General features: G+C 42.8%; 5 protein-coding genes across 17 annotated transcripts in view; 1 reads left to right on the top strand and 4 right to left on the bottom strand.

The window, feature by feature from the left end:
• The window catches only part of hgs (hepatocyte growth factor-regulated tyrosine kinase substrate), a 15,160-nt gene extending 14,021 nt beyond the window's left edge, over positions 1-1,139 (bottom strand). For all 6 annotated transcript variants that reach the window (XM_077010075.1, XM_077010077.1, XM_077010078.1 and 3 more), the window contains exon 1: positions 982-1,139. In XM_077010075.1, coding sequence (XP_076866190.1) covers positions 982-1,018 — 37 coding nt within the window. In that variant the 5' untranslated portion in view covers positions 1,019-1,139. The remainder of the gene's footprint in view (positions 1-981) is intronic.
• Positions 1,140-1,853: 714 nt separating this feature from the next.
• Positions 1,854-4,574, bottom strand: cldnk (claudin k). The gene is made up of 2 exons (XM_077010073.1): positions 4,289-4,574; positions 1,854-3,620 (listed from the first exon to the last, which is right to left on the bottom strand). The coding sequence occupies exon 2, from the start codon at positions 3,429-3,431 to the stop codon at positions 2,781-2,783; it is 651 nt and encodes a 216-aa protein (XP_076866188.1). The 5' UTR covers positions 3,432-3,620; positions 4,289-4,574; the 3' UTR covers positions 1,854-2,780.
• Positions 4,575-4,985: 411 nt separating this feature from the next.
• On the bottom strand, positions 4,986-9,133 carry btr02 (bloodthirsty-related gene family, member 2). Of its 2 annotated transcripts, XM_077010050.1 has the most exons (8): positions 9,004-9,133; positions 8,551-8,656; positions 7,216-7,512; positions 7,010-7,102; positions 6,664-6,885; positions 6,160-6,301; positions 6,026-6,052; positions 4,987-5,871 (listed from the first exon to the last, which is right to left on the bottom strand). In XM_077010050.1, exons 3-8 carry the CDS (start codon positions 7,507-7,509, stop codon positions 5,327-5,329), a joined length of 1,323 nt encoding a protein of 440 aa, XP_076866165.1. In that variant the 5' UTR covers positions 7,510-7,512; positions 8,551-8,656; positions 9,004-9,133; the 3' UTR covers positions 4,987-5,326. The 2 variants fall into 2 exon arrangements, with proteins under 2 accessions (XP_076866166.1, XP_076866165.1); XM_077010051.1 differs by lacking the exon at positions 8,551-8,656 and having other exon boundaries at positions 4,986-5,871.
• An 81-nt stretch (positions 9,134-9,214) lies between these two features.
• On the bottom strand, positions 9,215-13,579 carry LOC143517481 (GTPase IMAP family member 7-like). 4 transcript variants are annotated; one of them, XM_077010066.1, is made up of 4 exons: positions 13,454-13,513; positions 12,854-12,904; positions 10,626-10,664; positions 9,215-10,423 (listed from the first exon to the last, which is right to left on the bottom strand). In XM_077010066.1, exons 1-4 carry the CDS (start codon positions 13,467-13,469, stop codon positions 9,438-9,440), a joined length of 1,092 nt encoding a protein of 363 aa, XP_076866181.1. In that variant the 5' UTR covers positions 13,470-13,513; the 3' UTR covers positions 9,215-9,437. The 4 variants fall into 4 exon arrangements, with proteins under 4 accessions (XP_076866181.1, XP_076866182.1, XP_076866184.1 ...); XM_077010067.1 differs by lacking the exon at positions 12,854-12,904 and having other exon boundaries at positions 13,454-13,579; XM_077010069.1 differs by lacking the exons at positions 12,854-12,904; positions 13,454-13,513 and adding an exon at positions 12,822-12,844.
• Positions 13,580-21,015: 7,436 nt separating this feature from the next.
• rsad1 (radical S-adenosyl methionine domain containing 1) lies at positions 21,016-25,070 on the top strand. 4 transcript variants are annotated; one of them, XM_077010045.1, is made up of 9 exons: positions 21,016-21,288; positions 21,397-21,530; positions 21,677-21,881; positions 22,061-22,426; positions 22,572-22,635; positions 22,727-22,874; positions 23,548-23,602; positions 23,723-23,826; positions 24,012-25,070. In XM_077010045.1, the coding sequence occupies exons 1-9, from the start codon at positions 21,145-21,147 to the stop codon at positions 24,193-24,195; spliced, it is 1,404 nt and encodes a 467-aa protein (XP_076866160.1). In that variant the 5' UTR covers positions 21,016-21,144; the 3' UTR covers positions 24,196-25,070. The 4 variants fall into 4 exon arrangements, with proteins under 4 accessions (XP_076866160.1, XP_076866163.1, XP_076866162.1 ...); XM_077010046.1 differs by having other exon boundaries at positions 21,157-21,278; XM_077010048.1 differs by lacking the exon at positions 24,012-25,070 and having other exon boundaries at positions 23,548-23,632.
• The last annotated feature ends 142 nt before the right edge of the window (positions 25,071-25,212 follow it).

Raw genomic sequence — 25,212 nt, 5'->3', positions numbered from 1 at the left:
TTGTAAACAAAAACTAATCAAACAAAGAAATGGAGATACAAAAGAACTAGTTAGCTCTGCCATGACGCTAAATATTATTTACATAAACACGACTTAAATAAGACGTGTCCAGCTCCTCGTTCCTCCGTCCTGTCAGTGACCTTATTTTGGGGCTACACATTAACGAGCGCTACGCGTAACCAATTAACACGGAGGTGAAATAGCACAATGGTAGCTAGCTACAATATCGACCAGTGAAGGCCACGAAAACCTTCATCTAATCTTAACCGTAGTGTTTCTCATGTTTACACGTAGACAGCGTCTTTTATAAACGGAAGCTAATGTTATTACATCATGTCATCACGGATGATGTTAAAAACATACGGATAACTAAATTAAGCCAATAAGGCTGCCACTGTTTTAGATAAAATATCAGCTATTTAGTTAGTTAACTACTGGAGACAAAACGACGATATTTGTTGATAACGATTGAGCTTCAGTCGGTGTGAAGAAACATCAGATGAGGGACTCGTGGACGTTTAGACCCTTTAAACACTCAGACGTAAACAAGGGGACTGGCCACATCAGAGACCCGGGACCAGCGGTCTGGACGCGGACAGACGCCGTAAACACCGCCGGTGGTTAACTGGATCACATCAATAATCAAGAACGAACCCGGGCGGTTGGCGCACGACGGCCGTCAAAACGTTACTGGTAGCCTAATCCCGTTTAGCCGGTTAACGGGGCCGACCGTGGGGGGTAAGGGAGGCCTCCGCGCGCCTGATGCTAGCTCGCGCGCCCGATGCTAGCTCGCGCGCCCGATGCTAGCTCGCGCGCCTGATGCTAGCTCGCGCGCCTGGAGACAATGGGCCGTCCCGCCGCTGTTAGCCGCCTAGCTAGCAGGGCTAACCGACAGCCGCAGCCCCGTTAGCTAGGCCGATCTGTTGGCATCCGTTACAAAACATTTCATCGACACAGGTCAATTAAAAATGTTAAACGTACCTAAAAGTCTTTCAAATGTACCGCCGCCTTTCCCCATGACTGTTTTTATTTTAGATTGGATAACTACACAGTCTACTCTTGTCAGCCAAGCGATTATTTTTTTCTCGCCGACGTCGAGTTGGATCACGTGAGATGCATTTCCGGGTGAAGATTGTCTCTTGAAAAAAGTCCAAACTAGCTTGGCTTGATCTACTGCCTGACAGACTTAAACCCCGTTCGTTATTACTTACCTGTCTTTTTTTAGTTTCACAATAACAAATAAATAATAAAAACAGCCGTTGTATGGGATATTTGCACGAAATTCACATTTACACTATACTGAACCAATAAAATTGTTATATTTTTTAAATATGTATTTAATACAATGCTGCAAAAACTGATACATTCAAATTGTTTATGTCATTGTGTGTGATCGAAAGCCTATGAAATTATGGGAAGGAGCACAAGCCATTTTAATTTATATGGCAGTATTTTAAAAGCCATGGCACCTTTTTAATTCTCATACGGACTCACACCTGTGACTATTAAATCTACTCTTAAACCTTTCTTTACATTTTCAACCATTATCCCTCAGTAATCTGACAATGCAGCCTTAGCCTTGTGCCACTCGTAAATACAACAGAGGTTCCTGTATGTGTGTCGTGCTTTTAGAACGTTAAGACGTTTTCTGTATTTCTGTATGTCTTCCACATCTTCCATCAGCACCATTAGGTCACAAATGACTCACCAGCAGGACCACAAGACACTGTGGGCCATTGTTGCTGCCGTAGTTGTTGTGTCCTGTACAATGGTATTGTGCTGCTGCCGTAGTAGCAGCCCCCATCGCCACAGATAAATACAGTCACACAGGAAGAAAACAGGAGTCCAGCACGTACTCATGGACATCAGGTTTAATACAATGCTTCTCACAGTTAATGTTACACGCTTGAAAGAGACTAAGCATAGTCAAAGTATTTACGATTTGAATAATCAAAGAACAATATGTCATGGGTTTCATTTTCCATGTTGTATAATTAAAAATGAATACTACAGAGGTTGGTCATAAGATACCTTAGAAGAAAGAATATTGTGTTATGTCTAAATTGTCATATAAAAGTAACAATTTTCTTTGTTGCGGACACACACAAACATACGTACTGTACACACATCCATACACACAATGAGATTCCGTGTTCTACGTTCCACATTGGAATGCACCGAGTGTGAAGAGCGGAATGCGTTTTGTAGGACAGATTAAGGCTCTCAGTATTGTTCTCTGTTGTCACCCAGATCCCGTGTAGTATTCTCAGGCGGAAGCTGGAGTTCAAGATGGTGTGAGAACAAAGGTCACGGGGGAGGACACGGGTTCTTCTGACTCTGGACTTTAGGATTTCATAGTTTTGATCCCTTACACGCCAGATCTTTCTTTCAGAACTTCATTTCCATTTGCAGGTCTTAGGTGCAACCTTGATTAAAGCAACAACCCCCCCTGCCTCACTACGCATGAGCATAAGGTTGTTAAGTGACCCATATCAAATGTATTTTTTTTAACAAACATAAACACAGTTTCTCTGAGAGGCTTTGAACGAGGAATGATGTCTTTATTATTTTATACATGAATGGACAGAGATGGGGTTATAGAATGACACAAGATGAAGAAAAACAAAATGATTTCACATTTCTCTTCACAACCTCCATCAGCTCCAAGTAGGCGATAAAACACTGAATAATAAAAAATACATTAAAATCAACTGGGATCTATATGGATGGGGAACACTAACAGAGAGGGAACGGGGCTCGGCGGCTGCTGTTCTGGGCTGTTAAACATAACCTTTGACCTGTGTGGTTCCTCCAGCCCTGCGGGGGCTACTTTCCCCACTACTGAAGGTGGGGGAGGAGGGGACACCCGGGGGGCTGGATCCGGCGTAGAGCAACGACCCACCAATCAGCATCAGGGCGGAGCCGCCCCAGCCCAGGTAGAGCGCGGGGCCTAGCTCGCGCTTGTGTGGGGCTGCCACGTAGGGGTCGTAGAAATCCCTGATGATGGAGTGGGCCGTCCAGCAGATGGGGATGAGGTAGAGGAAGCCGGCGACGACGAAGATGATGCCGGCCACGCGGGCCAGGCGGGCCTCCAGGCTCGGGAGCCCCACGCACTTGGTGCACTTGATCCCGAGCACGCCCAGCGTGAGGGCCAGGGAGCAGAACAAGACGGAGAGCACGGTGAGGCCGCGGGCCGCCTGCATGTCGCTGGGCAGGGCCAGCAGGCTGTCGTACACCTTACACTGGATCTCACCGGTGCTCTGAATGATGCAGTTCATCCACAGGCCCTCCCACGTGGTCTGCGCCGTCACGATGTTGTTGCCGATGAAGGCGGTCACACGCCACATGGGCATGAGGCAGACCAGGAACCCGCCCACCCAGCCCATGATGGACAGGACGAGACCCAGGAGCTGCATTCCCGTGGTCGCCATGGTGAATCAGGTCGATTTTTCCAGAGGCGTGAGATTGGATGAGAAGGTCAGTTGTTGGCCAGGAAATGGCTGCTTGGTAAAGTCCAAAAGAAGGTCTGGACAGTAGCTGACAAACTGAACAACTTCAGCATCAGCAAGAGTAGGTAGTCCTGTTTTGCACTTTGTCACCAAAATGCTGAACTGCTACACCTATGGAAGAAAACAACAAACGTACATAATTCAAACCTAAACAAATGCCTAAGTCATAACCACACAAATCACTTTACTTCATCACGATATTACCACAAAGACATCAGGAAGTCTGAAAAACTATCTAAATATAATTGATCAATCGTAGTACATAATACATTGTGTTCATTAGGCGATTTGCATTGTGTTATTGATTTAACTCAGTATAAATGTTTAGGGGCGCGGTGTAAACGGTGAGCGTTGCTGGATTCCAGCAGGCATCCGAGAGAATGAATCCTTTTCACACTGTTGTGGGTGTTGAGCTACGCCTGGCAGAGTGAGTGGATTATCTCAGAAAAACATGAGGACTTCAGGAACACAGGGAGCTTTCATGGACGCTGAACAGAGTGGGCCAGGCAAACTGGCATCTGTTGATCCCTTTTCTCAATGTCCAGCACCCGGCGCTGGAGTATTTCAGAAGAGGCACTCATCAAGCCATTAACGCTCCCATCAGATCTTCACAATGGCTTCTATAACACTGCTACTACATCAGAGAAGGCTGTCAGATATCAAAAACACCTTTACCTGCCATATACGTCGGCTGCTGAGGTGCCACTGAGCATTTAGTGGTATATTCTCACTTACAGGTGTCTGGTTTGGTTCTTGTATATTCGAGCACAGAATGTTACCTGGCGTGTGGACGTGAAAGTCCTCCTCGAAGTGCTTCAGGTGGAGGCAAGGGTGTCTGGCTGCTGTGGAGGTTCAGGGTGCTCTGAAGCGAGGCGCTGGCGGTGGTGGAGGTGCGCTGTGGTCCGTGAGCAGCTCGGCGTGCTGTGACAGGCTGGGCACTGAGGCTGCCCTCTGCAATGCCAGCGCGGGTCTGTGCGGCTGTGGGCAGGAGCGTGCGCTCGCGTGCGCGTTCGTGCCGGCGCGGTGTGAATGCGTGAATGGGTGCGAGTGTGTGTCTCCCAGTGCCTGGTGGGCCAGCACAATGAGCTGCTGTTCTGTTACCCTCACGTCCCTCATCTCCTGCCCCACCCTCTCCCCTCTCCCCTCTCCTCCTGCCCCACCCTCTCCCCTCTCCTCTCTCCTCCTGCCCCCTTTTCATCTCTCGCCTCCTCGGGGTGAACTTGGCCCTTTCATCTGCCCTTTCCTTAACTTTGTTTAAACTGCCTCGAGTTGCTGTCAGGTCCAGTGTTTCATTCATGTCAGTGTTCCTTAAATGGCCATAATAAAAATAAAAATAAAAAAAACATTTTGTGCTCATTTGCCACTAATAATCACTACAAACTTTCATAAGTAAACCAGATCATTTGCATAAAAAAACATTTACTTACATACAGTAGAGCTAAGCATGTATTTAATTGTGTCAGAACACTAGAGCCCTTTTTTAATGGTTTATATAACATTTTCTGATTATGCTTTATTAAACATAAATTAGTAATACATTTTACTCACTACAAATAAAACAGGGATGCAGCAATTTAGTAACAAATATATATTAAACAATAATATCATGATATCCAATCAAATAAAATTATAGGCAATAAAATAAATTAAAAGTTAAATGAATCATATTCATATTTTTTAAATGTTCAAACTGTATTTTAAGATGAACAAAAGGGTTTTTCATGTGATCATGCTCATCTGTTTTGACTGTTGCTTTATAAGTTCAGGCAAACGGACAGGAAGTGTGAAACACAGATCTATAAATGTCCCGTAGAGGTTTAGATGCTGCAGCAACTCGTGGTGATGATGAGCGGAGCGGTGTTCTTGCCTCCATGTGTTCGTCCGGGGCAGAAGATGGGGTGGAGTTTCTCAGAGAAGGTGTCTGTGAAGGTGTGGATGTGGCTCCCAGAATCCACACAAAAGAATGACACACGACCCTCACTGTAGTCCAGGTAAACGCCCACCTTGCGGGGCTTGATTACGAGGGGCAGACCCGTGGGCGGGACCGTGTTGGCGGTGTACTGACACCCATTCCGCAGGCTGACCACCCAGAAGCCATTGGCGGGGCTGACTGTGAACCTCCCCTTCCTGTTGACGGACTGCTTGGCCACGCCCAAGTCCCACTCCGACTTGTCCCCGACCTCCACTTCCCAGTACTGTCTGCCGGAGCCGAAGGCTTCCTTGGCCAGGATGTTGGTAACACGGTCAAACCGCTTGGGGTTCTCGGGGACTTCCTGCTGCTTGCCGGTATGCCGAACCTCTTTCCTGTCCTCCGAGACGGCAAGAGTGGGGTGAGCCGTGTGGCGATTCATCGACACCTCAACTTCAGAGAAGACAGACAACAGACAAATGACCCTTGCACAAATTTACCAAGACAACACATCATTCAGTCCAACACCATTATGTAGGTTTCAGCTGTTATATGTTGCAATCATGTGTGTTCAATTCCAAGGAGGCCCATAACACAAACAACATACCTGAATATTTCTGTAATCTTCTCACCTCTGTAAAAGTGTGTCAGACAGCTGATTAAACACAGGCAAAGTAACCCAAAGACATTCAAATAATACAAAGTTTTATTGCAAAACCCTCTTGTAGTGCACATACAGACCTGCTTTGGAAAGCTTGTCGGCTTCGAACTTGACAGTGTTCATGAAGTCCACCACAGCCCTCCTGGTGAAGCCCACACAAGGGTCTGTCTCTAGGCTGACCTTTGACCAGTCCCTCATCTCTCTGGGCAAATGACTGAAACTCTACCAAAAAATCAAGAATATTTACCAAACAATTGCCTAGAGCTCATTGTCATCCCTGGAACTATGTATTTTTGTGTAAAAAGCCAGTTTTATTTCACTGTGCAGAAAATGCCTTTGGATTGGATTTGGAGAACTCACAGCTCAAATCTCTAGCACCATCTGCTGCTGTTTTACAGAAGAGATTCATATTCTAAACATCCACAACAGCATTATATTTTGTGGCAAAATAGATTCTCAGTTCGCTAAAGAACTAATCTGTTCTAATCTTCAGGTTTTGAAAATCACAATATAAGCAATAAGAATATGAACTGACATGTATGAGATACACATTTGCAAAGAGCAGCTTTCTGTAAAGCCCTCACTTTTGTAAGGTGCTCCCTGCTGTTCAGCGGATGCTCCGATTTCATCTCCTTCAGTTCGAGGATCTCCTTCTCCAGTGAGTCCACGAGTCTGTCCACCCGTCTCTCCGCCTCCTTCTGTTTCTCCTCCACAGATGCCACCAAGTCCTTATGGGCCTCCTCCAAGGAGCTGAGGAGAATGGAGAACACCCTCTGGCTCTCCTGAACTTCTCTTATACAGGTGCTCTGGTCGGGAGCAGACCGCAGTGGTGAGGCATAAGAGAGAAGTGCTTCGGAAGAAAGACTCTTTAAGGTCCACTTTACTGGGAGTAGGAACAAACTGCACTTCCTGCAAGGGCGATGGTCATACCTTCACGATCTTGAGGGACTGCCGGAGTTTGTCCACTTTTTGCACTCTCTGCTCGATCATGTGCTCGACATCCGCATCGCTCCGCACCTCCACCTGCATGTTTTCAGATCAAAGAGAGAAAGCAACCGTTCAAGCGTTTAGCGAGCTACGCCCTCAAAGCTCACGCCATTGGATGAAGTCGCCCATCAGAAGAAAACCCTACTTACAGCCTCATTCAGGAGTCCGTCCAAACTGAGGGCCTTGATTTTGGTGTCCGAGCGCGACTTCCTGTAGTGCTCAGTCACGTCGGCCAGCGTGCGGTTCACGCTGAGGTGGGTTCTGGAGATGAAGGACTTCCCACAGAGAGGACACTTGCCCGAGCCGCTGCGGTTCCAATACTTGTGCAGACACACTTTGCAGAAGCTGTGGCCACAAGGAGTGGTCACCGGCCTGCTGAAGATGTCTTCACACAGCGAGCACAGGAAGTGCTTCTCCGAGAGCAGGCCAATAGTTGATGCCATTCCCTGGGAGAATGAATGGAGTAGAGAGGCTTACAGAACAGGACTTACTAATGGAGCAGGACTTATAGAACAGGACATAGTACTGGAACAGGACTTATAGAACAGGACATACTAATGGAACAGGACATATAGAACAGGACATACTATTGGAACAAGACTTATAGAACAGGACATACTAATGGAACAGGACTTATAGTACAAGACATACTAATGGAACAGGACATATAGAACAGGACATACTAATGGAACAGGACATATAGAACAGGACATACTAATGGAACAGGACTTATAGAACAGGACATACTAATGGAACAGGACTTATAGTACAGGACATACTAATGGAACAGGACTTATAGTACAAGACATACTAATGGAACATGACTTATAGTACAGGACATACTAATGGAACAGGACTTATAGTACAAGACATACTAATGAAACAGGACTTATAGTACAGGACATACTAATGGAACAGGACTTATAGTACAAGACATACTAATGGAACAGGACTTATAGAACAGGACATACTAATGGAACAGGACATATAGTACAGGACATACTAATGGAACAGGACTTATAGTACAAGACATACTAATGGAACAGGACATTTCCTGATTCTACCTTTAGTTTCCTCAGAGATGTTTGCTTATCAAACAATATTCCAGTTCTGAATTGATCCAGTAGCATAACAACCATGACTGACCCTTTCCATTATTACCAAGCACAGCAGAAACAAATAAAAAAAAACTAAACAAGTGTTATTCGTAGAGATTCTTAGACATTTTTATATAGATGAGTATAAAAATATTTTTTCTGTGCATAATCCCTGTAAACATGGTATGTTACGAAATTCAAGTGTATATCTACAGACGGCGTCTTTTCAAAGTAAGGTCTCCTGCTTTAAACGCCTGTGACGCATCATTGCTTAATCTTTTCCACAGTTTACAGTAAGTTACACTCTGTGAACGTCCATATTTACTGTTCACTGAAACTATTTATTCAGACATCGATCCCAGCTTGCTCCGTTTCATCCAAACTTACCTCACTGTCAACACACACAGGTTAAAAACAAGCCTGTTCTTCACCTCGTCCTGCCACAGGTGAACGCTCCGAGACGTAATGGAAGGCGCCTTAACGCAAGCAGTGACTGCAGGCACGCAGATGAACAAGTTTTACCAGAAACTCCATCCACGTGACACCAGAAGCTCAACGCCATTTTCAAAAGTCTGGAATTCCTTGAATTCCTTTAGCTCTTGAATAACTCAAAGGTTGAATATGACTTATTATTTAGTAATTGTAAATGCAAGCATTAAAATATTATATCGGGCATTAAGAACCTAATTTATTTTAGTATTTATAGTATTATTAAAAGAACATGGATGTTCATTTGATATATTTGCACTACCACAATACACAAGAGGCACTCCTTCCTTCCCTGTTGTAAAACTAGTGATCATAAACTACTGCACCATACTTCACCAGCTTTAATCTTACCTGGAAGGCTGAGCAACGAATATATCCTCGATTCGGTTACGACAAATCCCTAGACAATGAGTGAAACCTCAGGGTTGCAGGTGTGCTTAGCGCTAGGGGAGGGGCCATCTCCTGCCTTACGCAAACACTTACTGTTTTAAATACAAGATAAGCAGTTACATAACCACACTGCTCCATATGAGAAAGTACGAGATACACCAGACGATAAAGGTTGCTTTTATTACTTTAATTAGTGTACAGCAAATCTCATTTCTCAGAAATTACATAATTTTATCCTGATAATATTTTTCAAACATAGAAAAGCTACATTAATTTTAGTGGTATACCTAGAAGTGACAGAAACATGTTTCACTTGACAAGAGGTGAAAGCGAGCAATGTAAAAACTGCAAAAATGTGAAAATGTCCATTTCCATCCATAATTAATATGCATCCCTTAAGTGGTTTCTCTATGGACATATGTAAACACATTGGTGATGTACTGCCACGCTTCCCGAGCTGCCCCCCCATATACACCACCAAGCGCTGCACCAACAGTTGCTCCTACTACAGTACCCACAATTCCCATCGCTGACCCCAACAGTGACCCCACGAACGCTCCTTTCCCTATGGCTACAGCGTAATCAACAAGCCGGAGCGCGAAGCCGAGTTTGTCCGCGACGCGCACTTCCGCCCTCTCCCTGTTCTGGGACTGGATCTGCTCTTCATAGCGTTTAACTTCTCTGGTAAGATCCTCTCCTGAATGGGTTTTCTTTATGGCCTCTAGTGCTTTTCTGACCTCCTTTTCTCTCTCCTTTTTTATGAATCTTTCCTCCTTCTTAATTCGTTTATCAGCATCTTGAAATTCCTGATTGGAATAAATGCCATGCTCCTTAACGATCTGGTCTATCATGTTAAACAGTTCCTCTGTTGCACTGTTGTCCTTCCTGGTAGTGTTTCCACTGAATACGAGGTACCTTTGACCACACATCTCAAGCAACTCTCCGAAGTCCTTATTCTTCCTTACACTGTCCACCAGTGACTGGCAGTCTCCCTCTTTCTTGTGGTATAAAACAACCATTGTATGGTTCAGGATTGCTTCTCCAAAGTGCTGCACTACAGGTTTAAAAATCTGACAGGCGTCCGAAGGCACATCCAACAGATCTAATGTAATGATGACGGAATGTGGCCCTGGGCAGGAGAAACAGACGGCCTTCCGCAATTCTTTTTGGCACATGTTGTGCGATATGTCCGGACTGTTAAGGTTTGGTGTGTTGACCAGAGTCACATTTCTTCTGAAGAGCTGTCCTGATGTTTTGGTAGTTAATGTAGTGCCATCAACGTTGAATATGTCTCTCTGCAGGATGGACTCTGTGAGGAGATACTGATGAGGACCAGAGGTCCCAAACACAATAATCCTTAGTGATGTGTCCTCCGTACTCACTGGAAAACAGAGTTGAGGAGAGAATTAAAAAGTTACTAAAATATTTCAATGTACACTCAGATTTCCACTAACTGGGCAAAAAGGGGCCAAATCCAAAATGAAATGTAATAGTCCTCACAACAAATCATCGGTCATAAAATGTACTGCTGAGTACAATGAATGACCCTGAACGATACCAATATATACAGTCAGTGAACTTACTGTTAGGAGGAATGAGTTCAAAGCTGGACCTTCGTTGACCTGGAGAGGTATTTGAAATCAGTGAGTTAAAGCAATATAACTTTAATTAACCATTAAATTATTCTGAATCACAAATTTCTCATGTATATGACACGCCATGTTTTCACTCCCTCTGGTGCAGGGGTGGCCAACCCGCGGCTCGCGAGCCGCATGCGGCTCTTTGCCTGGTTTCATGCGGCTCCCCAGCCGGTCCGCGGGCTCACCTGCACAAATGGGGCGACACACTGCTACATTTTCGTGGTGCGCGGTTAGTTTACAAGCCTAGCGAGCCGCTAATACTTTTAAAACCGGCGTAGTGGAAAACACGCATTTGACTTCACAGCTAATAATTTACACTCCCCCCCCCCGCTCAACAGATTACACTCGCCCATGTACGATGTGGCTCTTTGCCGTAACACAGTAAGAAAAGTGGCTCTTGGTCCATGACGGGTTGGCCACCCCTGCTCTGGTGTCTACAATTCACAACACCATCATGTCATCTTTGGCCTGTAATAGGAATTGTGTCAAAGATTTAGACCTAGTTAACTAAATAAAAAGAAAAGATTACACAGTATTTGAAAACTGCATTCTTTTTACCCTTGCATATGCAGTAAAATATAGAAAAACACTTTACTTATTGATTTACGATTCATTCTTGCAAGTATTAATACGGCTGGTGTGCGCATGTGCAACAGAAGAAAATATTTTTGTTGCAACAAGTCCCATGACTACGGAGCCCCTGAAGGGACATGGTGTAATTTTTTTTTCAGGTAAAAAAGTGGTGAGCACCAGATACTATGTGGTGAGCACCAGATACTATCAGGTGAGCACCAGATACTATGTGGTGAGCACCTTCACATACTTCTACTCTGTGCACAGGCTGTGCTCAGAATCTTCCATCATTCCATCATGGAAGAAGACATTTATGACTTTTTAGAGTCCCGACAGGTGGCACAACAACAAATAGAGCGACTTAAAGATGACAAGGTAAGCTTATTTGTTTAGATAGCTATAAAAACCTTAATATGTTACCAATTTATTACTTTCAAAAATATAAATGTAGGTTGGCTTTGCTAGATAATGTTAGCTAGCTAGCTAACTAGCTACCTTAGCCAGCTAGAAGGGTTGCGATAACGTTACGTTAGGCTTGGTGAAAGTAGCCTAAATATTAGTGCCCAACAGTTTTTTTGCTGCAAAAAGAAACCTCCTGTTATGTGCATTTCTCATCATAGATGGCTAGAGTTAGCTAGCGAGCTGATGCTAGCCAACGCTAGCCAACGTTAGCTCTGGGCTAATAGCTAAAGTTAGATGAACTTTCCGTTTACTTTTGCCACACTGAAAGAAATAAGTTTAGTGAAATCCAGTGTAGTTCTTGTGGATTGCGGTTCGAGAGAATAGTGTTTTGCAGTAAAGAAAACATGCAACATCAGAACTAGTAAAGAAGGACACTTTTCCTTGTGTTATTTATTAAGTATCATTTCATATTATTTCACTGTTATGATAGCTTTAAGCTTTAAGGAGACAGAAACCTCTCCTTAAAACTTGAACCTTTAGAACAATGTTTTTTAAAGTCTTTTTTAAATGAAATATTTGTTTTCATTGCAGATTGACATGAATGTGATCTCTGTCATGATGGATGAAGAGCTTGGAGAATACTTCCCCAGATATGGATCCAGAGCCTTTAGGATTAGCCGAACGTCTTCCTTCTTTACATGCAAACCATGTTCTTGAAATTTGGCATGCATCGACCTGTAACCATGGAGCTGACCTGCACTTCTCAATTGTTGTTGGATAAACACGATAATATTGTCTATGTTGCTGTAGTTCTTTCGACGAAATAGACCCTTAGTCTTTAAAATGCTTTTTAAATGTCTCTCAGTTATGATGTATCCATGACGACTGGCAAGAATAAATGTTATGTCTTTATATTTTAGACCTAGCTGAAAGTACATTTCAATATGCTCACCAATATCCATGCAGCTTGGGCAAAACTGCAAAGTAGTGCTCATCCGAGTGCAAGAAAATGCTCACCACATAGTATCGGGTGCTCACCTGATAGTATCGGGTGCTCACCTGATAGTATCGGGTGCTCACCTGATAGTATCGGGTGCTCACCTGATAGTATCGGGTGCTCACCTGATAGTATCGGGTGCTCACCTGATTGTATCGGGTGCTCACCTGATTGTATCAGGTGCTCACCACTTTTTTACCTGAAAAAAAGTTACACCATGTCCCTTCAGGGGCTCCGTACATGACAATTTCTACAGTGACAAAAAAAAAGAAATTACAGTATGAACCTGAAATGTGGATCACAAGATCAAATCTAACCATGGAACCCCCATATATCCACACTAACTTATAACTAGAGTTATAGGGGGACTAACATTGTACACAGAGCAGAAAGCGCACAAAACAGCTTTGTAATAACAAGGTTTCTTCAAAGCGACAACCACACAAGTTTCTATATAAACTATCAGAAACAGCCGCTGTGGTATTGCGCAGAAGGGTTACCTAATATTGATGTCGCTGATATTCTGATCTCTAAAGGCCAAACCGAATAACATTACTGGAATAATCTGAGAATAAGCTCGACACTAACATGTTTGAGTATTTAGGTAGGCTATAAGAAAGCGAAAGTAGCTGACCGGACACTCGTTGAATAAACATGTCATTAGATGAACTCTGACCATCTTGCAGTTTGAAGTAATTTAAACAGTCCACAAATAATATGCAGTTCTAATAGTTTTTAGCCATTTAAGAGTAAAATATTTTAATACGTAACGATTAAAATCGGTTTACAGAATTCCTACCTAAAGCCAGAGCCATATAGAGAGAGAGTCACGTCAACTCCGTTCACTCCAATGGACCAGTTTTTTACAGCAATGGCGGATCGTGGCAACAGAGTCCCAAGTACGTATTCCTGCAGGCTGGATCAGCTCCAAATAGGAGGGACTAAACTCCAAACAGGTCGACCTTAACTCCAAATGGGCGTGGCCTTCTCTTAGATCAGTTGTTCATTTTTTTTGTGCTATAGTTAGTTACTTAAATCAGGATAGCATTTAGAAAAAAAAATGTTTTTGCTTTAGCGAACCGTACAATACTATTAAATATAAATACATTTAAATGGTGTACCTATTTTCTTGATGCACAGCAAATGCAGAATGCCTACATGCACATAGTAATTGTTCGTTCTTGTGTAAAACCAAAAACTTAATGGGACCTTGCATTCAAATTAAATGCAAACCATAAATGTTCATTTATGAAAAGAGATGGGAGAGAACATTCCAGAGGGAATGACTACACAGCCTTGCAGAATAGGTCCCTCCTTGCATGGCACAACCGTCTCTAGTCTGCACAATGAAGAAAGAGGTAGGGTGGCATAAAGAACCATTTCTCAATAAAATGTTTTTGTTATACAAAAAGTTGATGACAATGCGTTTGTTGACTAATGTCCATAAATGATATAAATCATTGGTTTCTGATGCATACCCATTGATCACGAGCTGAATGAATTAAAATGAATTTAAAATTAGTATTCTGCCTTCCTCCCGAAGACGGCCCCCACCGCCGGCGGTGCTGACGGATTTGATGAGGAATTAAATTTAAAGTTTAGTCGAAAACTAAACATGTAAACAGTTAACGTGAAATCTAAACAGAGTACTGATTACGATGCGGATTAAACCAGGATATAACCCACGAACTATTAGACGCGTTTAGTAAGTAAAATGGACATCGCGATCTGTAAAGCAGGGCTATGTGTTGAATTAACTCAATATAAAAGTGAACAATAGTTTTATTGTATCATCAGGATAACTGTGGTTTCGTTAATACAGCATGTTTACACATTCCTATGTCCCGGAAAACCCACCAAACTTCTCAAAGTTCTCCGAGTTCCGCCCTGCCTTCTAGAGAGTTGTCCCTCCCATTTGGAGTTATGCCACGCCCATTTGGAGTTATGCCACTCCCATTTGGAGGTTTTCCAGCCTGCAGTAATACCCTTCTCCAATTTTGTGACTACCCGATCCGTACACCCTGCCCGATCCGTACCGAGCATGCGCGAGAAAATGTGGATTGGCCCAGGCACGTATCGGGCAGATATTTTGCGCATGCGTTAACACTTTACGACACTACTAGATGCGAAGTAGTGAACGGAGTCTGTGATCGTACGAGAAGCATTGTAATAAAAAAATGAAGGATTTCAGATTTTATGGCGAGTTAAAGGAGTATATCTCCCACGGTTTATTCAAATCGACTTGTGATAAAAATATGCGACATGAAATTCGTCGTGTATCTGAAAACTTTATAGTTGAAAGTAAGTTAAATTCAAACCATGTTCTGTTGGAAAAAAGAAAATTAAAGGCTAATAACTTGATGTGTCAATTTAGTGTTTTTCAGGAAGACTGTGGGAAAGCAGGAGTAAGGAGGCCTCAGTGGCCTTGAGGAGAACAGAAGGGGCCTATTCAGTGCAGGATGTGTAGCAAGCAGTTTTTAGATAACCAGACACACAGGCTGGGAGAAGAGGAGCAGGTGAATCTCCATGAAGAGCAGCCAGGATTGGGGAGTTATCAAAACTTAACAAATCGAAACTTATGGACAGGGAGTATGAAAGAAAGGACATCGCCCAGCACGAGAGGCTTTTCGCTTGGACACTGCTGAGATCCACTTGGGTTAGGTAGATTCCTAGGCAACTAGCACCAGTGCACTGAAGAGTTTGTACCACGTATACTTCTATTATATTGCATTCAATTATATTCTATATAAATCATTTTAAAAGAACTTTTGTTGTCAAGACTTTACTTGGACCACTCAGTCAAAAACCAGTCGGTTCATCGGGGCGGTGTTGGGGCCCGTCTGGGTCGGAGAAGAAAATTCCCAACAGTTCCTAAGTTAACAGTCTGTCCTGTCGTGGAATATAAAGTTCTTATAAATATATTTATAAATAACAATGGTGGAACGTTTTCTTTTTATGTTTAGATAACCAAATGTTTTACATCGGACCAAACAAAAATTATATGCGTTTGGTTATGTTGACTGAAGAGGAAAAGAGGTCTGCTCTGATCGAGTGTCATAATAAGCCTGGCACCGGTGTTACCATCATGGTGTACGAGGCACTAGAGACAGGGTTATTGACGGTTACTTTTGGCCTACCTTTTGTTTGGTCCGATGTAAAATATTCGGTTATCTAAACATAAAAAGAAAACGTTCCACCATAGTTATTAACTTTATATTCCACGACAGGACCGACTGTTAACCTAGGAACATGGTTTGAATTTAACTTACCTTTAACTATAAAGTTTTCAGATACACGACGAATTTCGCGTCACATATTTTTGTCACAAGGAAAAAAATATATTTTATGAATTTTTACATGAAAAAGATCCCAAAATGTATACAAATATATTACAAATATTAATTCTAACAATAAAGGAATGTTATAAATAATAAAATAGTATGAACTACAGCAAGTAGTGCATAAACGCTCACTCGCGTAAGATAGGTATAGCGAATCTCCAAAGTTTCCCTAAACAGCTTATATATTTTAACATTTGTATGTATATGTTCATTTTGTATAATTATAAGGCAGCAAGTTAAGCTTGTTATGTTTTGTATGTGTTTCAGCTCTTAGGGTGATTGAATTTAAGCCAAAGAACCATAGGGGATTCAATGGAGCCTGCAACTAGATGGCACCCTCACCCTGCACCTGAGTCTGTCTGGAGTCTTTGATTTTTTTTGTTCACTATTCTGTATTTTAATAAAACAGGCATTAAGCTTTCCAATAGTGTTTATTGTGAAAAGTGCAAATGCAGTGTTTGATGATTACCTCACATTTATATTTGCTGTTGTAATCTTTAGTGAGGGTAAGATTGCTCCTGTTTAGTTGAGACAACCATTTTTTTCTCCTCTCAGTATCAGTGGGGAAACCATATGTAGGGGTTTCACCTACTAATCCTTTAAAGTAGATATAATTTGTTTTACCTTAATTATTAATCAGTCTCATTAATTTAGAATCAGTCTCATATTCTAATTATACCAGAACCACAAGTTTAGTTATCAACTAAAGGTAATTAATGGTTTGGTATCTGAAGGATTTAACTATGAATTCTTTGGAGGTTTTGGCAACAACCACTCTTGAATAACATCAACACAGACAATTTGGTGAAAATAAATGATTTATTTAAAACCAACTATTCTAAAACAAACCGCATCAACAAGGATCAGTACATTTACAGTGAGGACTGGGTCTAGTGTGTGTGTGTGTGTGTGTGTGTAAAAAGGGGAGGAGAATAATGTGTGCACGCGCCTGTGCGCGTGTGAGGAGGGAGTTGTAGTTTCAGTTCTCCTACTACATACTGGATACTGCATACTGGACTCAGTATATACTGGATACTGCACACTGGTCCTCGTAGTAGTATGCAGTACAGTTTCCAGTATGCGACAAAAGCAAAGCACACTACGGGGTCACGTGAACGTAGCGTTGCATGATGGGATGCAGTACACCATGAAGATAGCTCTGTTCGCGTACTGGAATATCTAGCGAACCGGGGCTAGAAGCTAGCGGATCACAGCTAGATGCTAGCGGACGTACATGTACTCCCAGCCGAGAGCTTGATCTTTCAAACGCGGACAGCAACTGTTCCACTGAAACCGGCTGGGAACAGTAACAGTACTGGGAACAGTAACAGTACTGGGGACAGTAACAGTACTGGGAACAGTAACAGTACAGGGAACAGTAACAGTACTGGGGACAGTAACAGGGAACAGCACCAACTTTTAGCCGCGAGCTTCCTGCTATGTAGTCTGCAGCAGTGAAATGCTGGCTACACACAAAGATGCTCCGTATCACAAAGTTTTCCCCTTCATCCCTCCTAAATGCACAAACCCATTTTCTTTTCTGCTCGTCGTCAGCCGGAAAACCGTGGAAACTGAGATACGGCTGTTTTTGCTTCGAGATCGAGCACCCTGGTGCACTGCAAAAGCTCTTGTTATTGGACTCTGCCATTGTTTAGTGTGTAACGGAAGTAACGAAGAAAAAATGCGGAAGTGTGAAAAGGGCCTATGTGTTGCCAGTGGTCCTGCCACCTGCTGGTTTAGCATGGTACCTACACATACATTTTTGCTCCTTTCTCTGATGGATTGGAGCATCCCCATGCAGCACAGCAAACCATGGTGGACACTACACTAACAACACGGAGGAAAGGACATGATATTCATATTTGAGATTATTAGAGATTTATTTAATGAATTAATTGCTGTAGATAAGTGTGTATGGAGTGATTTTTGTTTCAATAGTTCCACAAAAGCAAAAGTAAATCCAAGAGCAGAAAGTATATGTTATGAATGCAAAACAGAAAAATATATATCAAAAGTATATATTTTTTATATAATTGGTTATTTGAAACTTATTTTCGTTTGCATTTTGACAAGTTTTTGGTTCCATTGTTTTTGTTTTTTTGGATTTTCCCAGTAAGGTCTTTTGCTTCTGGAATCTCTCTTTGCTTCTGGTTCGTTTTTTGCTTCTGACTTTTGGAACACATTTCACGTGTGGGAGGGTCTTAGATGAAGGCGTTCCTCTGCAATCTCCATTGGTCACTGATTCCGGACTGACACAGAGCTCTGAGACCGCCTCTGGGACCAAGCCACGCCCACCCCACCAGCCTCCCAGCGTTTTCAAACATGGCGGAACGTGGTGGTTCTGTTTCACAGTAGCATGTAAACTAAGTTTTACCATAAAAGTTTATACAAAGGTTATAATTAATTGGTAAATGGTCTGTAGATATTGCAAATGTACACTGTATAATAACTACATTAAGCATGGCGGTTAATATTTAGCACACTTCACCAGCGCGAGCTTTTTAAAATTTTAGTGAACTGGATGCAGGTTTTGACTGAGCCATCTGGAATGGCGAAAGCGGCTCGCGTTTACGGATCTGGCTCCATATATTGACAAGACAGGTCAATATTTTTCAGCGCGACATTACCGTGAGAGAAGTCAACAGGGAAGAGCGTGTTTAAAGCTAGCCTTTAAATTATTTTTAATTTAATCGCTGCTGTAGCTTCTGTCACCGTTTTGCTACATTCACAATAGTAGCGACTAGTTACTCGCTCCTCCTGGATCATTCGCTAGCGTCCCCGCGGGTCTAAAGTGAGAAGGAAACTAATCCGCACTCTGCGTTTCAATGGACTACTCTTCTTACTCGCACCCCTCCAAGTTAAAATCTTTTTGTTTTTATCTCTGAGTCGGACAGTGTCTGAATGTCATGTCTGACATGTATTATGTTTAGTATCTCTATGTTCAATGGTTCAATGAATATTGTTCACTTCTTAATAAAATATGGACAGCACAAGATGCATGTGATGTGTGTTTGTGTGTGGTACCTGCAGAACACTGAAAAACAGTGTGAGTGAACAAAGCTGGTTGTATATAGGGTGGCCACTTTTCAGTATTGCTTTAATTTTGGTATTTGGCTTTAATTTTGGTATTTTTTACTATTATGGATTTTACTATATTTGGCGTCACCTCTCGTACACCAGCTGCCCCCCACCCCCCGTCCGTCGCCATACCAGATATTGCAAATACTCATATTTCTTCCACACATCAATGTTCTCTCCATCCAGTTCACTAAAATTTTAAAAAGCTCGTGCTGGTGAGCATGCTTAATATAGTTATTATACAGTGTACATTTGCAATATCTACAGACCATTTACCAATTAATTATAACCTTTGTATAAACTTTTATGGTAAAACTTAGTTTACATGCTACTGTGAAACAGAACCACCGCGTTCCGCCATGTTTGAAAACGCTGGGAGGCTGGTGGGGTGGGCGTGGCTTGGTCCCAGAGGCGGTCTCAGAGCTCTGTGTCAGTCCGGAATCAGTGACCAATGGAGATTGCAGAGGAACGCCTTCATCTAAGACCCTCCCACACGTGAAATGTGTTCCAAAAGTCAGAAGCAAAAAACGAACCAGAAGCAAAGAGAGATTCCAGAAGCAAAAGACCTTACTGGGAAAATCCAAAAAAACAAAAACAATGGAACCAAAAACTTGTTAAAATGCAAACGAAAATAAGTTTCAAATAACCAATTATATAAAAAATATATACTTTTGATATATATTTTTCTGTTTTGCATTCAAAACATATACTTTCTGCTCTTGGATTTACTTTTGCTTTTGTGGAACTATTGAAACAAAAATCACACCATAAGTGTGTATTAAAAAGACAAGATATATATAATTTATCAATGTATTTTAATATGTCATATACTGTCTGGATGTAAATGTAATGTGTTTTAATGTACCCTTTTAAAGCATATTTCTGCACAATGAAGTCAAAGAAAAATTTCCTTCTGTCAGAAAATGTACATTAGTACATTTAGTACATTTAGATTACTTAGGTCCCCAATACCATGGGATTACAGAAATCACCATGATTTGAAGATATGTTAATGTTAGAAAATTTATCTAATCTGAATTTCTCACCCCTTCCTGTCCCTCTAAATATATAAATGAACGTAATATATAACAATTATAAAACAATCAAAGCATTAAACAGCAATGTGCTCTAACATTAGCCTAAATTTGGTCACTATATGTTCACAATAATCCTCAAATTGCAGTTCTGTCTGTGTGTTTATGCGCTCAAATTGAACTTCCTGGACCTATCTGAAGCCTCCATGAATCACGTGACCATCAAGCGTTTTGAACTTCCGTTGTCGCAACCCAGATAGCATACGGATGTGGGCCACTCCCGGCTGAGATATGGAGATATCAGGCTCACTGTCTCTGACTCGCAAACTGCATGTGAGCCAGAGGTGGCCCTCATATTGAAAACACACATCTGGCCCACAAGTTCCAAAACAAATGTGGTCCACTTCTGGCACAGATATGGTAGTGTTACCTACATGTGTGCCATTTGTATGGCCCACATACAAAAAAAAATCATAAATGATAAATATGTGTGTAAATCACAATTTTAATCGTCCAGTCTTGAAATATGCAATACGTTGGTGAAACAGTGATTGACATACAGATATTTAACATCGTGACACATCATTCAAGTACATTAAAACAAATTTCAACAGTAACCACGAAGATGTTCTACACGGTATCCACTTTTAATCATCACAGCCCCTATGAAACAGAGGAGAGAGAGAGAGACACACACACACACATCTCATCATATGTCTATTCGCTCTCAGCTCATGGTCTAAACTACCGTTAGTTTATCAATTAAGAGTGTTACATTTAACTGCACATGTAATATTGGAAGAGAAACTTAAAAATAGTAACTTCAAAAATATAAAAACTCTATCTATAGCGCCATCATGTGGTAAGGGGCGGGATTTATGGGCGTGTCGATAAGGGAAGCGCGTCAGTCAAATAGCGCCGTGCAGCAAATCCTTTTGCTTTTAGCAGCGGACTTGGGTCACCGCGTAATGTGTTTATTTACATGGGTTTAAGTAATTTATGTGATGAATTCTTGAAACGTCAAGTTCGTTTACATTATGAAAAACATAGTACAGACTTTACGATCTCTTCTTAGGCGGTGCGTTTTGACATGTCCGCACACCGAGGTTACTAAACATTTACGCCGAACAGTTAGTACCCACCAGGATCTAAACGCAAACGAAGCTTCACTGTATGTCCACGTGAGTGTCATCGGCAGTCCGTGTGTTATTTAATATTTATTGATTGTGTTTTCCTTGGGTTAAGCTTGTTCGCTTCTCTTGCTCCTGCATTTCTCTGTGTTTGAAAAGTGGCCTTACTGCTTAAAGCGATGCTCCTACTGCAACTTCAACAAGTACATCCCTCGCTCGGCGAACCACGCGTTAATGACCGAGTGTCTGCAAAAGGAAACTCGGACTCTCTTACAGATCAGCCAAGTTTCAAAGTAAATGTTTTTACGAGCCTCTGACTACAGGGAGAGTGTGTATCCGGTTGCCAATGGGGAGTGAATCAAAGTAATCTAAATGTAAATACCCTCTTATTAACAGAGCGTAATTAATGAGTTAACACGAAGTATTCGTATTTCTCCAGGATTACCTCCGTGTTTTTTGGTGGAGGGACACCCAGCTTGGCGCCGCCCTCCTCCGTCGCTGCGGTCCTGGAGACGGCTTCCCAACACGCGCAGCTCGCCTGGGATGCCGAGGTCACCCTGGAGGTCAACCCCACGCCCGCAAGCAGAGACAGACTCCGAGACTTTGTGGCTGCTGGAATCAATCGATTTTCCTTTGGTGTGCAGGTAATTTGCAACTGAGCATTTGAAACCTTTTTTTCTAAACCGTCAATTATGTATATATTCTCTCTGTGTGTATATATACTGTATATATATTACTCTGTGGTTCATGGATCACTCAATATAGATCTAAAGAATCTTCAAAATCATTATTTCATTTCCTTTCATTTCATTCTTATTCTTAGTCTCTACGTGATGCCAATCTGAGGATATTGGGAAGGGATCACAGTGCTTTGCAAGCTCTCCAGACTGTGTCGGAGGCCAGGACACTTTGCCCTGGACGTGTATCAATAGACATCATGTTTGGGCTTCCAGGCCAGAGTTTGGAGTCATGGGAGAGTGAACTGGAGGAGTTATTGCCAATCTGTGATGATCACGTGTCTCTGTACCAGCTGACGTTGGAGAGGGGCACACGCCTCTTCAGGCAAGTTAGCTTGGGTGAACTGAGCGTGCCCGGCGATGATGTCACAGCCACCATGTACGAAGCAGCTAGAAACAGCCTTGAAAATGCAGGCTTCCTTCAGTACGAGGTGTCCAACTTCGCCAAAAATGTGAGTCTTCACTACAGATTTTCATTTTTGCAGTAGTGTTGTGCAGAATTGTGTTTTACTATTGTGGTTGGATTGCATTTTCTGATCAGCATGTACACTTGCCATGAAATATTATGTGTCTATTATTAAGTATTAATTTTGGCAGAATGCGGTGAGTGTGCATAATATGGGCTACTGGAAGGCGCAGCAGTACATCGGCGTTGGGCCTGGTGAGTTTGTCGCTCTTTGATTGTACACCAGTATTTGCCTGAAGGAGGTTTAGTGTTTAGTTTAGTGTCGTTCTCCTCATGTCACCGTCAGGTGCGCATGGCCGCTTTGTCCCGCGGGCGCTGGGGGGAGTTCAGAGGGAGGCGCGTACCCAGACGTTAGAACCAGACGTGTGGATGAAGGAGGTGCACCAGCGTGGACATGGAACACGCAGGAGAACTCAGCTCAGCCACCTCAGCCTGTGAGGGTCACACGTAATACACACACACGCACACGCATGTATACACACACACACGCACACACACACACGCATGCATGCACACACACACACGCATGTATACACACACACACACACACGCACACACACACACGCATGTATACACACACGCACACACACACACGCATGCATACACACACACGCATGTATACACACACGCACACGCACACACACACACACGCACATGCATGTATACACACACACACACACACACACACACACACACACACACACACACACACACACGCATGCATACACACACACGCACACACACACACGCATGCATACACACACACACACGCACACGCATGTATACACACACACGCGCACACACACACACGCATGCATACACACACACACACGTACACGCATGTATACACACGCACACACACACACACACGCATGTATACACACACACGCACACGCATGTATACACACACACACACGCATGCATACACACACACACACACACACGCACATGCATGCATACACACACACACACATACACACACACACACACATGCATACACACACGGAGGCGTGCCGTTGCACACAGGCACAGGCGTGTAAAATGTACAGCTTTTTGTCATTACAGATGGTAAAGTTCTGCTGGTGTTGTGGTTCATTGTGTGTGTAGACTGGAGGAGGTGTTGGTCATGGGGCTGCGCATGACTGAAGGAATCTCTCACCAGGTATTCTGATCATCGAACAACGTAGCGGATGTGAGATACTGCATTCGTGCACAAACGATGAATGGCTTGTGATGTGAATGAGATGTGACTGATGTCTGATGTGCAATCCTGGTGCGACAGCACTGGAAGTTGTTCAGTCCAGAGGCGAACGTCCAGGAGGTGCTCCGCGTGCGTGAAGATGTTCTGGAACTGCAGCAGAAGGGTCTTCTGATCCTGGATGAAAGGTGAAGCTTTGGCATCAAACTGAATCAGAGTCCTGCAGTGTTCTTCCTTCGCAGTTCTGCAGGCCACAGCAAGGGACAGTTTAGCCTCCACCCCCCACCACACCCCCATGAAAAGTGTTTTCAGTTGCAATGTTGGGGATATAATGATGTGTAACCCAGTTGTAATGTGCATCTTCCACCTGTAGGGGGCTGCGGTGTTCCTGGGATGGCTTGGCGTTGTTGGACAGTATTTTGCCAGTGCTGCTGCTGTCCTTGGAGACGTTCTTCCACACGTGGAGACCTGCACCCACTCCTACCACAGCGGCCCGGCGGACAGAGAGGGAGGAGACGGAGGCTCTTTCACCTCCATCAGAGAGGAACACAGCATGAAGGACAAGGTTCAGGAGTGCAGCTGTCGGGAATTGAGATCCCAGACGTCAGAACACAATAAAAAGGATGCCTCCTCCTTTTGTAAGTCCTGATCCTGAGTTTGGAATAACGATTTGAGTTTTTCAGAAGTTTTTCCCCTGTGCAGAAGCTCACTGCTTCCTGGCAACATTAACTCAGGACAAATCGGTGTTTCATCTGTTACATGTTGCTATGGTGATGGGCAAAATGACTACTGCAGGATTTTTTTTCCTGGCAGTACGATCAGTGTTGAAATGTTTCAGCTGCAGTGCTAGTTGTGACTCGAAGGCGTCCTGCCTCCTCCGTATGACTCTTTCTCAGATTGGAAAGGGCACACTTAAAGCTATTGTGTTGTGAAAACGAACGCATTTTGCGTGATTCATTTGTCTCATTTCTAATTTGTCTCATCCAGTAGCCATTGGACAGGAATTTAATGATTTGACTACAGACAGCAACAGACCATTTATTAAATTATTCCATGACGAACCAGAGCTTAAGAATCGATTTCACGAATCGAATGCCTGTAACTAACTTGCAACAGTATATTTGGTAGTTCCTTTATTAAGTTATCAAATTACCTTTATCTGAGGGGTAATACCCATAAAATAAAATTCTCCTTTTAAAATGTTGTTAATTCTAAATTAATTGCTGTGCCATTTAATCTGGTAATAAGACCAGATGAGCGCGTGAGAACAATTTCCTTTCCGCTGTCCATGGTACTGATTTGCAATAATTTTCACATTTTCTTGTTATGTACTTTAATAATACTTTAATTTAACCCTCGCAAAACTCTCTTCACACTAATGATCTCATCTGTACGTTTTTCTAAACGATTAAAAACGACTAATGTGACCGTCTACATCGTATGATGTCTGGTTCTGAATCAGTATTCACTTAAGACTATTCCGTTGATCTGGTGAACTATTTTATCCTTCAGATACTCTTTACGGCAATGCAGTTAAAATCATGTTAATGATATGATTATTAAGATGAATAAGT

Source organism: Brachyhypopomus gauderio, chromosome 6, assembly GCF_052324685.1.
Source record: "Brachyhypopomus gauderio isolate BG-103 chromosome 6, BGAUD_0.2, whole genome shotgun sequence".
Taxonomy (NCBI): domain Eukaryota; kingdom Metazoa; phylum Chordata; class Actinopteri; order Gymnotiformes; family Hypopomidae; genus Brachyhypopomus; species Brachyhypopomus gauderio.
Note: the sequence above shows the minus strand (reverse complement) of the source record. Positions and strands in the feature narration are given on the sequence as shown.

What these genes read in the sequence shown, in the direction of transcription:
- cldnk (XM_077010073.1), bottom strand. Translation starts at nt 3,431, where the DNA reads ATGGCGACCACGGGAATGCAGCTCCTGGGTCTCGTCCTGTCCATCATG.
- btr02 (XM_077010051.1), bottom strand. Translation starts at nt 7,509, where the DNA reads ATGGCATCAACTATTGGCCTGCTCTCGGAGAAGCACTTCCTGTGCTCG. An exon ending in ACGGACTCCTGAATGAGGCT is followed by an intron (nt 7,103 to 7,215) that starts GTAAGTAGGGTT and finishes GAAAACATGCAG; the next exon opens with GTGGAGGTGCGGAGCGATGC. An exon ending in GCAGGGAGCACCTTACAAAA is followed by an intron (nt 6,302 to 6,663) that starts GTGAGGGCTTTA and finishes ATTTTTTGGTAG; the next exon opens with AGTTTCAGTCATTTGCCCAG.
- LOC143517481 (XM_077010066.1), bottom strand. An exon ending in ATGGTGTAACTTTTTTTCAG is followed by an intron (nt 10,665 to 12,853) that starts GTAAAAAAGTGG and finishes ATACCTCTCCAG; the next exon opens with GTCAACGAAGGTCCAGCTTT. An exon ending in TGAACTCATTCCTCCTAACA is followed by an intron (nt 10,424 to 10,625) that starts GTAAGTTCACTG and finishes TCTGTTTTCCAG; the next exon opens with TGAGTACGGAGGACACATCA.
- rsad1 (XM_077010045.1), top strand. Translation starts at nt 21,145, where the DNA reads ATGAAAAACATAGTACAGACTTTACGATCTCTTCTTAGGCGGTGCGTT. An exon ending in TGTCCAACTTCGCCAAAAAT is followed by an intron (nt 22,427 to 22,571) that starts GTGAGTCTTCAC and finishes TAATTTTGGCAG; the next exon opens with AATGCGGTGAGTGTGCATAA. An exon ending in CTTCTGATCCTGGATGAAAG is followed by an intron (nt 23,827 to 24,011) that starts GTGAAGCTTTGG and finishes TTCCACCTGTAG; the next exon opens with GGGGCTGCGGTGTTCCTGGG.